General features: G+C 65.2%; 1 protein-coding gene and 1 long non-coding RNA gene across 2 annotated transcripts; one reads left to right on the top strand and one right to left on the bottom strand.

Annotated features, from left to right (window-relative positions):
- The first annotated feature begins 1620 nt into the window (after positions 1–1620).
- On the top strand, positions 1621–5802 carry RTL6 (retrotransposon Gag like 6). The gene is made up of 2 exons (XM_070051518.2): positions 1621–1841; positions 1989–5802. Exon 2 carries the CDS (start codon positions 2119–2121, stop codon positions 2836–2838), a length of 720 nt encoding a protein of 239 aa, XP_069907619.1. The 5' UTR covers positions 1621–1841; positions 1989–2118; the 3' UTR covers positions 2839–5802.
- A 5842-nt stretch (positions 5803–11644) lies between these two features.
- LOC149123653 (uncharacterized) lies at positions 11645–13529 on the bottom strand. Its single transcript, XR_016216381.1, has 2 exons — positions 13238–13529; positions 11645–12141 (listed from the first exon to the last, which is right to left on the bottom strand). It is a non-coding gene; the product is annotated as an uncharacterized LOC149123653 (long non-coding RNA).
- Positions 13530–17082: the final 3553 nt, after the last annotated feature.

The following is a 17082-nucleotide window of genomic DNA, read 5'->3' as shown; positions in this document are numbered from 1 at the left end:
GCCCCACACGCCAGCACCCACCGCAGACCCAAACTGTGGCTGCCCGATGGGCCCAGCCGTGTCCCAGGCCTGCTAAGGGGTGTGGGCAGCCGTGGGCAGCTATGGGGGGCTTCGGCCTGCTCCAACACTGCCCCGCGCAGACGGGCACCGGGCTTATCTTCCCCTCCAGCCGCGCCCAGCCTGGAATCCACCACTGGGGAACAGCTCAGCGAGAGAAGCTGGACAGACACCCAGGACCCAGTGACACTCCTGGCCTGACACCTGCGCTCCCGACACCAGCACCCAGTGACACCCCTGGCCTGACACCTGTGCTTCCGACACCAGCACCCAGTGACACCCCTGGCCAGACGCCTGTGCTTCCGACACCAGCACCCAGTGACACCCCTGGCCTGACACCTGTGCTCCCGGACACACTAGGACCCCAGTGACACCCCTGGCCTGACACCTGTGCCCCCGACACCAGCACCCAGTGACACCCCTGGCCTGACACCTGTGCTCCCGGACACACTAGGACCCCAGTGACACCCCTGGCCTGACACCTGTGCCCCCGACACCAGCACCCAGTGACACCCCTGGCCTGACACCTGTGCTCCCGGACACACTAGGACCCCAGTGACACCCCTGGCCTGACACCTGTGCTCCCGACACCAGCACCCAGTGACACCCCTGGCCAGACGCCTGTGCTTCCGACACCAGCACCCAGTGACACCCCTGGCCAGACGCCTGTGCTCCTGACACCAGCACCCAGTGACACCCCTGGCCTGACACCTGTGCTCCCGGACACACTAGGACCCCAGTGACACCCCTGGCCTGACACCTGTGCTCCCGGACACACTAGGACCCCAGTGACACCCCTGGCCTGACACCTGTGCTCCCGACACCAGCACCCAGTGACACCCCTGGCCTGACACATGTGCTCCCGACACCAGCACCCAGTGACACCCCTGGCCAGACGCCTGTGCTCCCGACACCAGCACCCAGTGACACCCCTGGCCTGACACCTGTGCCCCTGACACCAGCACCCAGTGACACCCCTGGCCTGACACCTGTGCCCCTGACACCAGCACCCAGTGACACCCCTGGCCTGACACCTGTGCTCCCGGACACACTAGGACCCCAGTGACACCCCTGGCCTGACACCTGTGCTCCCGACACCGGGCGAGGCCCGCGGGGGACGAGGCTGGGACTCCTGCCCGTGTGCAGCGTGGCTCTGGCCCGGGCAGGCACCTGTGGACAGAAGCCGGCCGCCCAGGAGCCACCGCTGACGGGAACGTGCAGGACTCGGTACTGTGCACGCGTCACGGGCCGGGCGGGTGCAGACGGACACCCGCAGCAGACGGCACCCCGGGGCCACCGCAGCACCGCTTCCCCCAGATGGGGCCCGGCAGGCCGGAGTCACCCGGCCGCCTTGCGGGGAATCCACCTCGCAGGCGCAGGCACTGCAGGGGAGACCCCTTTTTAATTCCTTTTTTAAAGCGACAACGCCCCCGAAAGAGCCCCACCAACAGCCAATCAGAGACCGGATAACCAAACAGCAGCCACAGCCCCGGCGGATTGGCAGCTGGGGCGGGTGGCCTGGCAGCTGCCGGGCGGTGACGTCACTTCCGGGGCGGGGCCGGGCCGCGCGGCGGTCTCCATGGCAACCAGCGGGCCCGGCGCTAGGCCCGCCCGCCGCCGCCGCGCCGGCCCCGCCCGCACAAAGGCCGCGCCGTGACCCGCCCTGCCGCGGGCGCTGCACCTGCCGGAGCCGCCATCGCCGCCGCCGCCTGGGCCGCGCTGACCGGGACGCCTCCGCGGTGACTCCTCGGCCCGCCCGGCGGACGGAGCCCCGGGGAGCCCAGGTACGCGCGCCCGCCGCCCCCCGCCGCGCAGGTGCAGCCCCTTTGTCCTCCCCGGGGGTGGGGTGGGGGAGGGGGCTCCGGGGGGCCCAGCGCGGCCGCGCCGCCCACGCACCTCTTACAAACAACTCCATTTTCTTGCTCCTCCAGGGCCCGGCCGCCGAGGCCGCGTGAGAGGCGTGGGCAGCAGCCGCACCTGCGCCCGGGGCCCGGGCCCGGCGTCGCCCCCGGCCTCCCCGGCCGCCCCGTCCGGGGCGCGGGGCCTGGCCCCCCGGTCGGCATGGTGCAGCCGCAGGCCGCCAAGGCCGGAGGCACGGCCGCCGCCGCCGCCGCCAGCGCCCCGATGGACGACGTGATCGACACCCTGACCTCGCTGCGCCTCACGAACTCGGCGCTGAGGCGCGAGGCGTCCACGCTGCGGGCCGAGAAGGCCAACCTCACCCACATGCTGGAGAGCGTGATGGCCGAGCTGACGCTGCTGCGCACGCGGGCGCACATCCCCGGCGCGCTGCAGATCACGCCGCCCGTGTCCGCCATGGCCTCGGGCGGCTCGAGGCCGCTGACCACGCCGCCCACCTCCCTGCCCGAGCCCTTCTCCGGGGACCCGGGCCAGCTGGCCGGCTTCCTGATGCAGATGGACAGGTTCATGATCTTCCAGGCCTCTCGCTTCCCGGGCGAGGCGGAGCGCGTGGCCTTTCTCGTGTCGCGGCTGACCGGCGAGGCCGAGAAGTGGGCCATCCCGCACATGCAGCCCGACAGCCCGCTGCGGAACAACTACCAGGGCTTCCTGGCCGAGCTGCGCAGAACCTACAAGTCCCCGCTGCGCCACGCGCGGCGCGCGCAGATCCGCAAGACCTCGGCCTCCAACCGGGCGGTGCGCGAGCGGCAGGTGCTGTGCCGCCAGCTGGCCGCCGCCGGCACAGGGCCCTGCCCGGTGCACCCAGCGTCCGGCGGGGCCGGCCCGGCGCCCGCGCTGCCCTCGCGAGCGCGGAACCTTTAAGCGCTCGCGTGTTCTGCTGCGCGGAGGAACTGTGCGTTCTGCAGTCCTGCCCGCGCCCGCGCCCACGCCCACGCCCACGCGTGAAGCTGCCCCCTCCGCCTCTCCAGGCCCAGCCGGCTGCGACTCCGAGTGCATGCTCCCCCGCCGCTCGCGACCCCCGCCGCATCCCGGCTGCCCCTCTGCCACTCGCGAGCCTCACTCAGCACGGGGGCCACCGTTGCCCGCGTCGCTGAGTTCCTGCTGATGAGCTCTGGACCTGGAACAGGGGTCTCGTGCCCCCCACTCCCCTCCGCGGGTGGTGACACCCTGCAGGAGGGTGCCTCTGGCATTCCTGGGGGCAGGCCTTGCCTCGGCCGGTGATCTGCTGCCTGGTTTGCCTGTGGCTGCACAGGGAAGGACCTGCTGGGCAGTGGATGGGAGACGCCCCCTCGGCTGAGCGCTGGCCCAGGGCGGGCAGCAGCCCTGCGTCCCCAGCGGTGTCCGGTCCCTCGTGGTGAGCCTTGCCGGGCTTGATGCCCCTGCCCGCCTGCGTTCAGGTGCCCTGTGGCCTCTCTCCGAGCCCCCGCGCCCCCTCCAGGTCTGCAGTGGCCTGCTGACTGATCCCGTGCCCAGCCGCTGTCCAAGGGAGGGGTAGACGGCCTCTGAGCTGGAGGCAGGGGCGTGTCTGCCTCTGGTGGCCGCAGCCGGGGCCGTGGTGGTGTTTGTGGAGGTGCGGAGCTGCGACGGCCCCGACCTGGTGGAGCGATGGTGCGGAGCCGGCACGCGTGTCTTGGACCCGAGGGACGGAACTGCACCACCTGGAGCGGACGGCCAAGAGGTCACTGCCTGGGACTTGCGGCCCGGTGGACTGGTGCCCCCGCTGTGTCTCAATGCCAGATGGCCCACCGAGGTGGAACATGGTGGTTTGCCCTGGGCTGGCCTGCACCGGTGTGGGTGGTCACGCCGGGCCAAGGAAGGACCCTGTGCGGCCTGTGTGCGGGGATCCCGGAGCTTGGCTCCCGCGGCTCCTGCGGCTTGCTGGGGAGGTGACTGCGACTGAAACGGGCGGGGACACTCGTGGCTGCCGGGGCCCATGGCCACTGTCGCATGCTCCTCGTAAACTCTCAGCTCGGCCGCCCGGTTGAAGAGCCGCCTGGAGACGGGTCTGGGTTCCCCTGGACTTGACCGAGGCCGTTTAGGTGGGGCCGCGGTGCTCACTAAGCAGGAGTGGGGGTGCAAGCCCCCTTCCCTGTGCTCAGCTCTGTCTCCAGCAGCCGTACTGTAAAATTTGCACCTGCCCAGCAGAGAGGCTCCGGGGGAAGGGGTACAGTGGCACCTGGGGCAGGGGAGAAGACCCCTGGTGGGTTTCCACGGGGCCCTGCCTAGCCGGGGGTGGGGGGGGGGACCGCCTCCTGGAAGCGGAGCAGGTACTCAGCCCCGGTGATGGGTGCCGTGCTGGGGGGTGCTGCTCGCACTGGCGCCACAGCCATGGTCACGTGGGCGGGGCTGGCCACTGCAGCCCGAGCCGCTGTCCTGCGTGCACTTGCGGTGGACTTCGACCTTCCTGATGGCTCCTTGTGCCTTTGGGACCTGGAGCAGATGAGAGAAGGTCAAGGAGTGGCTTTCCCATGGGCCCCGGGTGGGGCTCAGGCTCGGGGAGCTGGCGGAGACCCCTGTGGGAGACCCCTCAGGCCTGAGCCCAGGAAGATGGCTGAGAGGGGCGCCAGGCTGAAGCCGGGCGGGGGAAGGCAGAGGCTTTGGCGCTGCAACTCTGAGAGCAGGTGTTGACGTATGAAAGGGACAGGCAGCGGTGGTGCGCAGGCGTGAGGAGGGACGTGCATCCGTTCCCGTGCCCACGTGGTGCCCTGGCTGGTAACCCACCCCCTCCATCTTCTGTGGACAACTGCAGGGGCTTCGGTGTAGGAGCAGCACCCTGTCCCCTGGGACTGTGGCCTTGGCGTTCGTGTTTCCTGTTGAAGCCCCTCCGTGGCTCCCGGGAAGCAGGGAGGATCCGTTTCCTTGGCCACGGAGCTGCCACTGGCCGAGCAGGGCCCTGGCGGCCGGAAGGGAAGTGGGGGAGCTGGGCACGTGCCAAGGTCTCCTTGGGGAGGGGTCCTTGCAGCTGAGCTCCCGGCTGTGTGGGTCGCGCAGGTGGAGGGGGTTTGAGAGAACGGCCTAGGCGGGGCCCCTGGGGAAGGCAGCGAGAGCCGGTGCTGTGGCCAAGGGGCAGTTTCCTGTGAGGGTGGGCTGGGCGCAGGGCGCTCCGCCGGGCGTGGGCGTGGGCCTGTCCGTGTCTCAGGACCTAGCCCGGGGTCATGTGGCGGTCAGCACCACACGGACGTGGATGAGGAGGGAGGGGACGGTGCTCCTCACTGCCATAGCTCTAGCGCCTTGCAGCGAGCCAAGTACCGTGGGACGCCGGTGCCTCCTGCAGGCCTCTCACCCCCTGGCCATGGCTTCTTTGCATTTGGTTTTTCCCCGGTTCTGCTACAGTACAATTTTGCGTAGCTGCACTGACCACATGTTCGGCCCTCACCCATGTCCCTAGCCGGCTTTACTCCGAGTTGGCTGCACTCTCCCAGCAGGCGGGTGGAAGCCGTGGCCCCAGCGTCAGCGGACGTCCTGGGGCGGCCCCCGGAGGGGCCTCCTGAGTGAAAGTCGTGGAAACCTTGCAGGCTCTGATTCCCCGTCGGCACAGAGGCTTCCGCTTAGCGGAGCTATTGGCGTTCCTGCGCGCTGCCACCAGCCGGAAGGGCGTGCCCATCTCGCCAGTACTGGCCCTTGGCGCCAGGCTGACCTTTTGCTGTCTTGATCCTGAGAACATAGGCTTGTGTTTGCGTTTCTTTGATTTCTAGCACAGTTGAGCATCGTTCTCGTTAAACGGCTGTGTCTCCTCTCTCGTGGGTTGTCACTGTCCTTGGCTCTGCCTAACGGGGTCTGATAACGGTTGTATGGGCTCGATACCTATTAAAGATATTAACCTGGTGTGTGTCGTTTGCCGCAGCTGGCTGTGCGATGGCTTCGCCCACTCAGCACCACGCCCACTAGACCGACACGGGACAGGCAGGTGCAGTCCGTCCGTCAGCACCTGTGACAGCGCCTGGCGCGTGGTTTGGCACTGAGTGTGCCGGTTGTTGGGGTCCCGGGGGGGTGGGGGTCTCCGGATTCTTGCGTTGGAAATCACTGAGGACCCCAGAGAGCTTTTGCTCGGTTGGTCTGTCAGTCCCCATCATCCGCCATGAACTGCATATTGCTACAAAGTGTTTTCCAAAGCAACAGGTTAGAAGAGTGACATTGTTTTCTGTTTGCAACTGTCCTCGGCCTCACAGCAGCTGCAGCCCGCAGCCTGCTCCCGGAGTTCGTCTGTGCAAGGGCACCTGGTGCGCGGCGGGGCCGGAAGCAGCACGCCAGCCTCGCAGAGCCTGCTCTGCGGTGTCTCCACTGCTTTCAGCCTCGGGTCTCCGCGTCCCCTGATGCGGCCACTTCCGGGATTAATTTGGCACACGGACTCCAGCGGGCGTTCAGAGGTTTAAACGGATACCCAGCAATGGTAAATCCTCCTCCATGGGCCCGCTCTCCCCGTCTCCCACGGGCCTCGTGTGTGCCAGGTCGGCTCTTCTCCCGCCCATGCGTTGGTTTTGCCGGCTTCTCCCTGTGTGGACGGATTAGGCTTTGAGCTTTTGTATTTGTGCCTGGCAGGGCCCCTCCCCCCTCCAGATCTTCACTGTTCTCACCAGACAATCGCTAACAGATTCAGGAGTCTTCCAGAGTAGGGTAGCAGGTGCAGGGCCTGGAGAGGAATTCTGCCCTGGGCTGGGCGGCTCCGTCTCCCAGGCAACAGGGGGCCTGGCCCCGCCCTCTGGCTGGTGCCTGCCTGGGAAGAGAAACCAAAACCTGCCCAGCTGGCCTGGCCAGTGCCCACCGCCATGGAAACATCTAGAACGGTGCATTGTGCCCTCCTGTGATTGGTCCTTCGAGGCTGACAAGAGCCTGCCTGCCCCACCCCCGTTTTGCCCACGGAGGCCCAGCCCACTGTCTGGCCTGGTGTGAGGATCCTGGTTGGACCTGGGCCTCCGTCCTCGCCGACTCTGAGACTCAGCTGTGCCTGCCCCGCCGGCTCTGAGGACGTCCGGCAGAGGCCGCACCGCCGCCGGCCCACACCTGCTCCCCAGGCCCCGACGCTTCTCCCTTCTGCCCGGTTCCGTTCCGCCGCCCCAGCCCTCCCGGGCCGGGTCCAGCCTGCCTTGCTCTCCCGATGCCACTCCTCCTAGGACCCTCCCTGGGCGAGGAGACGCCCGGGGCCCGGCCCTGCTCGTGCCCACCTGCCCGGCCTGGGCTTGTGAGTCGCTGCCCTGTCGTTTTCTGAACTCGTGTTCTTTCCTTGGAGTTAATTGTTTTTTATTTTATTTGAAAGGCAGAGTTTATGGGGGTGGAGGTGGGGGTGGATGATCTTCCATCCCCTGGTTCACTCCCCAGATGGCTGCAATGGCCAGACTAGGCCAACCTGAAGCCAGGAGCTTCTTCCGGGTCTCCCACGCGGGTGCAGGGGCCCAAGGACCTGGGCCATCTTCCACTGCTTTCCCAGGTCATAGCAGAGAGCTGGATCGGAAGTGGAGCGGCTGGGACTTGAACTGGTGCCCATATGGGATGCTGGCACTGCAGACAGCGGCTTAGCCCTCTGCACCACAGCGCCAGCCCCGTGACCTCATGTCCCACTCTGCCCCCCCCCCCCCTCCTCAGAGGCAGAGCTGGCGTCGGGTCCGTCAGCATCCCCGGCGTCCAAGCCCAGGCCGGCAGAGGGGCAGCTCTGTGTCTGGTGGTTGACCGAGGACAGCACAGCAGGCACTGCCCGCAGGTGTGGCCCCTCTGGCTCCCTCAGCAAACCTCGGCCCCGGGGGCGCCTGGGGAGGGTGGCCTTAGCATCCGGCCCCATGGGGATTTCTGCTCAGACCCTCCTGATGCTGCCGTCCGTGGGACTTCCCAGGCCGGGGAGTCAGAGCTGACGGACGGCGCCCACCCCTGCCCCTGCCCCTGCCCCCAGCTTTGGTGGGAGGACCCTGGCTAGGGCCTGTGACAGTGGCGTGGTGCTGGCGAGTGTGTGTGTCCCCTCACCGCCCCCACAGTGGATCAGCCCACTCCGCGGATGAGCCTAGGACCCAGCGTGGGCCGGGTTGGGTGGTGTGACCCTGGTACACAGAGCAAAGATGGGTGCAGCACCACACACATCACCCATGTATGTCCAAGAGCAGGTAAAATACGGAAACCAGAAGTGGGGACGCCTCCCCCAGACGGGAACGAAGGCAGCAAGCAGGCTCCAGGCACTGTCTGCCCGGGACAGGACGCTGTCCGAGCTCTGGCCTGGGTCTGTGGCCAGGAGTGGCCCACCTGTGGCATGGGGCCTACGCTGGGCACAGGATCCCCATGGTGGGGTGTGCATGGCCAGCCCCGAGGGGCAGAGAGCGCATGAGCTGAGCCCCAGGTCTAGGCCTGGCTGATCCCATGCACCCCAGAGAACCAGGGGGGACGGCCGGAGAGCCTGGCGAGAAGACCCCCCAGGAGACAGCATCAGCGACAGAGCGTGGAGGACAAAACGGCAGCCAGGCGGCACCTGTCGAACACCGACTGATTTATTTGGATTACCAGGTAATATATACACGTTAATACTTTTAATAATGTAGGCCATGCAAGTGGTAAACGTCACCTGCACTCCAGTTAATGCACACAGGTACACCCGTGCGCATACTCGCGACCGTTCTTACCAACTTGCGTCATTCAGGATTAAAGTTACGTTACGATTTTTACTAGAAATTAACTAATCCTGCAAACTTCTTTAAGAAGGAAAACGGGCCGGCGCCGCGGCTCACTAGGCTAATCCTCTGCCTAGCGGCGCCGGCACACCGGGTTCTAGTCCCGGTCGGGGCGCCGGATTCTGTCCCGGTTGCCCCTCTTCCAGGCCAGCCCTCTGCTGTGGCCAGGGAGTGCAGTGGAGGATGGCCCAGGTGCTTGGGCCCTGCACCCCACGGGAGACCAGGAAAAGCACCTGGCTCCTGGCTCCTGCCATTGGATCAGCACGGTGCGCCGGCCGCAGCGCGCTGACCGCGGCGGCCATTGGAGGGTGAACCAACGGCAAAGGAAGACCTTTCTCTCTGTCTCTCTCACTGTCCACTCTGCCTGTCAAAAAAAAAAAAAAAAAAAAAAAAAAAAAAGAAGGAAAACGGGCATCTTTGCCCTCTGGGGACCGGGCGTTACTCCGTTCTCCCTAACGCTGGTTGACTTCCCGTGGGAGGCTCACAGCTTCGTGCGCACTGGGTTGCCCTTGAATGAAAGGTTGTGCCCAGGAAGGCTTCCTCCTGTCGCAAATGGCTACGCTCAGACGCGCCTGCTTGACGTTCAGGCGTGGCCATCCTGCGAACCCGTGCTGTGCACAGATGTTTAGGTTTCAGCACCAAGCTCATCCATCCACAGCCTCGCAGGGGGCGGCGCCCAGGGGGGTGCTTCCTGCTGAGCCCACGTGCCCTTCCGCCCCCGCCCCGGGAGGACGCAGCCGCGGACCCCAGACCCGCGCGCCGCCAGCCTCCAGAAGCTTTCCCAGGCCACAGCAGAGAGCTGGATCAGAAGTGGAGCAGCCGGGACTTGACCTGGGGCCCACATGGGATGCTGGCGCCTCAGGCCAGGGTTTTAACCCACTGCACCACAGCGGCAGCCCCTAGTTCACTGTTTTCAATGCTGCCCAATCCTGCCCTCCAGTTGGGGTGATTAGGTCTTGAGGGAGGAGCCGCCATGACCGCACACAGTGAGAGAAGATGGCCAGCAGTGAGCAGCCCTCACCTGCCACCGAGTCTCGCACCTCCCGGCCTGCAGGGCCTTGAGGACGGGGAGCTGGCCGCGGTGGCCCCGGGCTGTGGCAGGTTGTCATCTGGCCAGGGTGTCTGCCAGCCTGCACCCTCCGGGGTCCCGTTGAGCCTTCGGGGTGGCCCTGGAGCCACTGGTCTCGCCGAGGACGGTGTTTTCTGTGACTTTTTCTGTTTCATTCTCTGCTCTGACGGCGCGGGCAGAGCTGTCACACTGCTGCTCACCCTCTGTTTTCGCTGACGTCACTGCCAGGGAGCCCCAGGGTCTCTGCGGGACCCCAGGCACCTTCCCCGAGGAGGACGGTGTGGCTGGGGGCCGGGAAGCTGGCTCAGCCTACCCGGTGGTGCACCTGCCCCCTGGTCACCACCTTAGCCCTTGCCCTCGTGCACCGGGGGCTGCCACTTTGCCGCAGGGAGTGGAATGGCCAGCTCCGTCCTGAGCGTGGAGCGCTGCCCACAGCGACCACGTGTGCTGCCCGGTGTGGCACGGACCGGCCGGCTCTCCCCAGCCCCGTGTCTGCCTCTTCCTGAGCCAACAGCTGGCCGACGCCCCCAAGCCCCCTCTGCTCCTGGCTGTACAGTGGAGAGTGGGGTGGGGGGTCCTCTGTGTGTTCCCCTCCCACCAGGTTGATCGGTGACCTCGGAAGCTGCGGGGCGCCTGGGCCCCTCCCTGGTGTCTGGCTGGCCTCTCCACCAGCCACCTGCCTTCTTCATACTCACTAGGCAGGGCCTCAGGGGCTTAGAGGGAGGGGCGCTGCCCAGTCAAGGGGAGGCCAGCGTGGACCCCAGTGGTCTGCAGCTCCCGGGACTCTCACCCCTCTGTGCCCACTGCCCTGAGGACGGTGGTGGGGGCTGGGGACCTGTGGGAGCCCACAGCAGGTGCACACACGGGGAAGGCACGCAGCACCGCGCTGCCCTGTGACACCGCCTGCTGGGGCCCCGGGTGGTGGGTGAGAACAGGGGCCCCTGCCCCGGGCCCTTCTCCCCTGAGCTGCCCCAGTGAGGTCGCCCTTGGCCGTGACCCCCAGATTGTTAGGGCAAAGACCTGGAGCGGCCGGGACTCGAGCCAGCGCCCATGTGGGATGCCGGGCCCTGCTCCTCCTTCTCGGGGTGAGTCCGGCTGTCCTGGGTCTGCGGGAGGCGGGAGCCGCCGGCTCAGCAGGCCGTCCTGTGGGTATGGAAATGTAGACTCATGAAAATGAAGGGAGATGGAGCGTTCCTCGGGCCATGACCATGACTCCTACGTACTTTCAGGGCTTGGAATTCCACAGGGATTTCAGAATCACTGCATCGATTGGCACACAGGACGCCCGCTGGGGCTGTGATGGGGAGGCACCGTAATGGCCGTGAATGCCACTGTGTCGCACGTGAATGGAAGCCGCCGCCGCCTCTGATTTCCTCCGGCTTCGCCGGCGCTCAGCGATGTTCCGTAGTTTGGGCGGCTGTCGTGCGTGTATTTTATAAATGTCTTCCGAATGAGTTGATGTTATTCCAGATGCTGGCAGAAATGGATTTTTAAGATTGCGTTTTGTGATGACTTGTGACTAACGCTTGAAAACAAGCAAGCGTGGCATTTGCTCTTGACCGAGACCTTGCTGAGTTCGCCGGCAGCTGGGTGAGGTGGGAGGGAGGGCGGCTGCAGGGAAGCGATGGGAAAAACAGGAACAGGAAGGCAGCAGGCTCTGGCATTAGCCCGTGTCCGGGGATCCCGGCATCCCCACCCCCCAGATGGCCCAGGACAATCTACTGGGCTGGCGTCACCGGGGGATAAAGCTTCGGAGGGGTTTCCTGAATCTCACCCCAAAAAGCCCTTTGCCCAGAATAGCCCAGAAGAAGGGGGCGGGGAGGGGGAGGCGTGGACCCCCTACCACACGCATCTCTGCCTGCCCCGGGCCCTCGGGCTGCTGAGTTGTGTACCCATAACTCCTGTGCACCTGTTTCATTCCAATTGGTTAGATGCTCAGTGCCACCCTGTCTCATGTCTGGGATTCTTTATTTGAAAGGCAGAGAGAGAGAGAGAGAGAGAGAGAGAGAGGTCTTCCATCTGCTTGTTCACTCTTCTAATGGCCACAATAGCCAGGGCTGGGCCAGGCCAAAGCCAGGAGCCAGGAGCTTCCTCCGGGTCTCCCACGCGGGTGCGGGGCCCAGGCACTTGGGCTGTCCTCTGCTGCTTTCCCTAGCCCGGAGCTGGATCGGAAGGAGAGCGGCTGGGACTCAAAACATCCAAGCCACAACCGCAGCCCCGGAGTTCTTTCCTTAGGGGGCGGGGGACAGGAAGCTCTGTCCCAGCGTCTCGGGTCTCCGTCGCAGCCCTTCTCGGAACCTCTAGGATGTCCTGCAGCCATGGGCACTGAAGAGCTTTCTCCGTTTTCGTTCGCACGCCTGTAGCTTCCTCTTCTCCCCTGTCGCTCTGTCCCGGACTTGGGATACACGGTGACACAGACACGGCCGGGTTCCTCGGAGCCGCCCTGCCCTGGTGGGGGCGGGGGGGCACACTGCTGGTCTCCCTCCTTGCTGAGCCGTGCTTACGTTTGTTGGTTTGTCTGGCCGTGCACGGATGCTGACTTTTGTTAAAGGCTTTCCCCGATCTACTCAGACGACCCCGTGTCTCCCTTCTGTTCTGTCCATAGGGCGACTTGACGGGCTTGGTTTTCAAATGACAAACCAGCCCTGTGCCCAGGGGTCAGCACACTCGGCAGTCGGGTGTTAGTTACCCTTTCTGCAGAAGGCCGATAGGGTTAGGTGGCTTTTGTGTTTATGACCAGGAAGGACACCGCTCATCCCACAGCTCGGCAGCTCCCCCTTGTCCTCTGTCTGGGTGTGGCTGAGTCACGGCTCCCTCCGTGCTCGCCAGATGAGAACCCGCGGGGAGGCCGCCTGCACCCGGGACCTGCTGCGCGGGCACTGTGGGCTCCTTCCACGGATCCTGAGGATGGCTCTGTGCGGGCTTCCTTCCCCAGGGAGGGGCGGGCTGTGCTGGTCTGGGGTCCCCCTCTCCCATGTGCTCTGTGCTGTGTGGGGCGGCCGAAGGCAGGCTGCGGGCTCTCAGGTCTCCCTCTCCCTTTCGGGGTCTGGGGCCCGGCGGGGCGGGGGGCGCTCTCGTGGTCCCCTTTGTCCCCGTCCTGCTGACCTCCCCAGAAACAACTTTGGCTTCTTTGGCCCAGCAGCTGGATCTCGGGGGCGGGGCTGCCTGGGGGGCCGGGAGCACTTCCTGCCCCTCCCCCAGCCTTCAGCCACTAGCAACAGAGTCGTTTTTTCCTGTTCCAGCAGCAAGGGAAGGGGGCTGGGCTGGTCCGTCCCCCCCCCCCCCCCCCCCCCCCCCCCCGTCAGGGCGCTGGATCCCGAGCTGGGTCTCCGGCCGGTCAGGGCGCTGGATCCCGAGCTGGGTCTCCGGCCGGTCAGGGCGCTGGATCCCGAGCTGGGTCTCCGGCCGGTCAGGGCGCTGGATCCTGAGCTGGGTCTCCTGTGGTCAGGGTGCTGGATCCTGAGCTGGGTCTCTGGCGGTCAAGGCGCTGGATCCTGACCGGATCAGCCCCGGGGTCTCCCTGCCCCACCCCCGCGCTGCTCACCTGTCCGGCTCCCCCCCCAGAGTCCAGTCGGGTCTTTCTGTCTCATCTCGGCGCTGTGGGTCCCGGCTTGTTCCCGCTGGCAGCCCGAGCCGCCCGGGGCTTCTTCCAAACACTGAAGACGGGAGTCTGGCTCCAGCCCCGCTTTGCCCTCATTCCGCCCACAGCTCGCCCTCGTTGCCGCCCCCACCCCTGCTGGCCCGACCTCAGGGATGGGTTCTATTTATAAACCAGCGCAGGTTCCCAGGGTAGGAAATTCAGAAAACAGCGTCTCAAGCAAACCGGCCCAGCACAGGGGCCGGGACGCCCCCCCCCCCCGCAGCTGCTTGCGCCTCTCCCCTGCAAACCTCATTGTTTCAGAACAAAATAACCCACTCAGGAAACGGGGAAATAACAGAGAAAAACACGAGCAGAGACGGGGCCGTGGCCTGCACGCCTGGGACGCTGACCCTCCAGTGGGGCACACGTGAGCCCCACCGTGGACACACAACACACACACACACACACACACACACACGGCAGGAGGGGTGTGCAGGAGCCCCGGGGAAGGCGGAGCTCCCACCCTGGAGGGGCTGACAGCCACCAGCCTCCTCTGCCCCATGCCACGCCTTGCCATGCCTTGCCACGGCACTCTGCCCCACGTCACGCCACACCACAACACACCACGTCACACTGTACCACGCCATGCCTTGCCACGCCTCACCACACTGCACCTTGCCATGCCACATTGCGCCACTCTGCCCCATGGCATACCACATAATGCCACGCCACATAATGCCACGCCTTGCCACACCACGTCACACCGCACGCCACGCCACGCCCCTCTTTCGTGGCGAGTCTTGTGGGCTTTGCCCAGTTGCATCCCGCCTGCCTTCGTCCTCTCATTGTCCCTGTGTTTCCAGGGCCCACAGTTTCTGCTGCTGTCCGGGACCTGGGATGCAGCTCCCTGGGGATGGGGGGCTGGCGGGAATCCCGGCACGGAGGTGGAGGGCGGCACCTGGATCCCGGATCGGCTCCGCCCCCTCGCACCGCCGCTGGTGCCCTGCAGGAATCGCACGGAGACGAGCTTCTCGCCGTCGCCCATCGCGGCCGGGTCTCCTCCCCGTGTGTGCTGCTGCCCCCACCCCTTAATTCAGTCTGCTTCTCTCTGTGTTGATCCAAGTTGTCCGAGGCGGCTGTGGGTTTACAACATCCTGCCGCTTCTCTCGTTTCCCGTCTCCCTCCTCCCACGCTGGCCGTTCCTGGTAGGCGGGAAGATCCCAGGCCCAGCTCCACGGGAGCGGGCAGCTGACGGCTCCAGGACAGCGCTGAGCCCAGGGAAGTTCGGGCTGTTTTTCCCCACATTTTCTTGGGACCGGGAAAGTGTCGCTGTCACTTGAGAGTCTCGGGAGGTTCCCTTTAAGCCCGCGATTGATCAGCATACAGATTTGCCCTCTGACCTTCCAGGCCTAACCAGCCCCGGTGCATGCTGGGAAGTGCTCGCTTGTGTGATCCATGGCTGCTTGCGATGTGCTGGCTCCCTCCTCTCCCTCCCTCCCTCCTCCCCCTCCTCCCCCTCCTCCCCCTCCTCCCCCTCCTCCCTCCCTCTCTCTCCTCCCTCTCTCTGTCCTCCTACCCCTCCCCCCTCCCTCCTCCTCCCTCTCTCTCTCCTCTCTCTCCTCCCACCCCTCCCCCTCCTCTCTCTCCCTCCCTCCTCCTCCCTCTCTCTCTCCTCTCCCTCCCTCCCTCCTCCCCCTCCTCCCCCTCCTCCCCCTCCTCCCTCCCTCCCTCTGTCCTCCTACCCCTCCCCCTCCCTCCTCCTCCCTCTCTCTCTCCTCTCTCTCCCTCCCTCCTCCCCCTCCTCCCTCCCTCTCTCTGTCCTCCTACCCCTCCCCCCTCCCTCCTCCTCCCTCTCTCTCTCCTCTCTCTCCCTCCCTCCTCCTCTCTCTCCTCTCTTTTTCCTCTTCCTCTCTCTCTCTCTCTCTCTCTCTCTCTCTCTCTCTCTCCTCTCTCTTCTCTCCCCCTCCCCTGTCTCTCCTTCTATCTCTCTCTCACGCCCCCTCTCTCCTACCCCCCTCTCCCCCTCCATCCTCTGTCTCTCTTGGTCTCTGTCTCCCCCTAGACTCCACTCCCAGCACCCCCAGGCGCCGCCCTCTCTGGCAGGGTGACAGGATTGGCTCTGCCCCGTTTGTCACTCTGCAGGGCCGAGGGTCCCCTGGGCTCAGGGCCCTGGAGGTGCAGGTGCCTGGCTCTGCCTTCGCTCAGCTTCTGCTGTGTGCGGCTCGGCACCCGGAGCAGAATGGGAGCGGCCATTGCGGAGGGAGTAGGAACGCGAGAGACAGATGGTGGGGGCTGAGCCGCCATGGGACAACGCGAGACAGGTGGCGGGGGCTGAATAGCTGTGGGACAACATGAGAGACAGATGGTGGGGGCTGAACCGCCATTTGACAACGCGAGACAGATGGTGGTGGCTGAGCTGCCGTGTGATAACAGACAGATGGCAGGGGCTGAGCCACCATGTGACAATGTGAGACAGATGGCAGAGGCTGAGCCACCGTGTGACAACATGAGAGACAGATGGTGGTGGCTGAGCTGCCATGTGATAACAGAGACAGATGGTGGAGGCTGCTGTGTGATGATGTGAGAGACAGACAGCGGAGGCTGAGCCGCTGTATGACTGTCCTGGGAGACCTCACCAGTCTCTTGAGGAAGGTGCTGTCCACCACGAGGGTGGAGACCCCTGGACTTTGTGGCCTTCCACCAGCGGCGCCACAGCCACGACAGTGGTGACCACAGCGGCCAGGACACGCGCACGTGGTCCCTGCTGCCTGGAGAAGCCGTTTACCCCCACAACTCGTCCCCTTGCGGTGTGGACAGGGACCTCGCCGGGACCCCCGGGCACCAGAAACCCTCACCCAAGGCAGACTGTGCGTGGCTTTCTCTTTTTCTATTTCTTGACGCTGATTGGTTGATTTGAAAGGCAGAGTGGGGGCGGGTGGAGAGAGGTCTTCTTTTTTTTTTATTTCTTTTTATTTTTTGACAGGCAGAGTGGACAGTGAGAGAGAGAGACAGAGAAAAAGGTCTTCCTTTTGCCATTGGTTCACCCTCCAATGGCTGCCGCGGCATACCGCGCTGATCCGAAGCCAGGAGCCAGGTGCTTCTCCTGGTCTCCCATGGGGTGCAGGGCCCAAGCACTTGGGCCATCCTCCACTGCACTCCCTGGCCACAGCAGAGAGCTGGCCTGGAAGAGGGGCAACCGGGACAGAATCCGGCGCCCCAACCGGGACTAGAACCCGGTGTGCCGGCGCCGCAAGGCGGAGGATTGGCCTAGTGAGCCGTGGCGCTGGCCGAGAGGTCTTCTAACTGCTGGCTCACTCCTCAAACGGTCCATCTGCCCGGGCGGGGCCAGGCTGGAGCCAGGAGCTTCTTCCAGGTCCCCCATGTGGGTGCAGGGGCCCGAGCACTTGGGCCGTCTTCCACTGCTGTCCCAGGCGCATTTGCGGGGAGCTGGATGGGAACAGGCGAAGCCGGGACTTGACCGAGTGCTGGGCTGCTGGTGCAGCAGGCAGAGGCTTTACCCGCTACGCCACAGCGCCGGCCCCAGATGTAAAATATTCTGAACAAAATGCCCAGGCAGCAGCCGAACGGCCAGGCCGGTGTCGCATGGTCAGTTCTCAGGCTATTTGCCACATGGACAAGTCCAGGAGAAAGTGTGAGGTCATTTCAGTAGATAAAACAAACAAACAAACAAACAAACACTTGCCTGAAAAGTTCAAAATCCATTCAGGAAGTGTGCAGGATTGGCTGTGGAGAGTGCGGGTGCGGCAGACGCCGAAGTGTCCCTTTGAAAACCGCCCGCGGGCGCGGCG

The sequence above is a fragment of the Oryctolagus cuniculus genome, chromosome 11 (genome assembly GCF_051225735.1).
Source record: "Oryctolagus cuniculus isolate XC-2025 breed Fujian yellow rabbit chromosome 11, ASM5122573v1, whole genome shotgun sequence".
NCBI lineage: Eukaryota > Metazoa > Chordata > Mammalia > Lagomorpha > Leporidae > Oryctolagus > Oryctolagus cuniculus.
The sequence above is the reverse complement of the archived record's forward strand: the minus strand, read 5'-3'. Positions and strand labels throughout refer to the sequence as shown.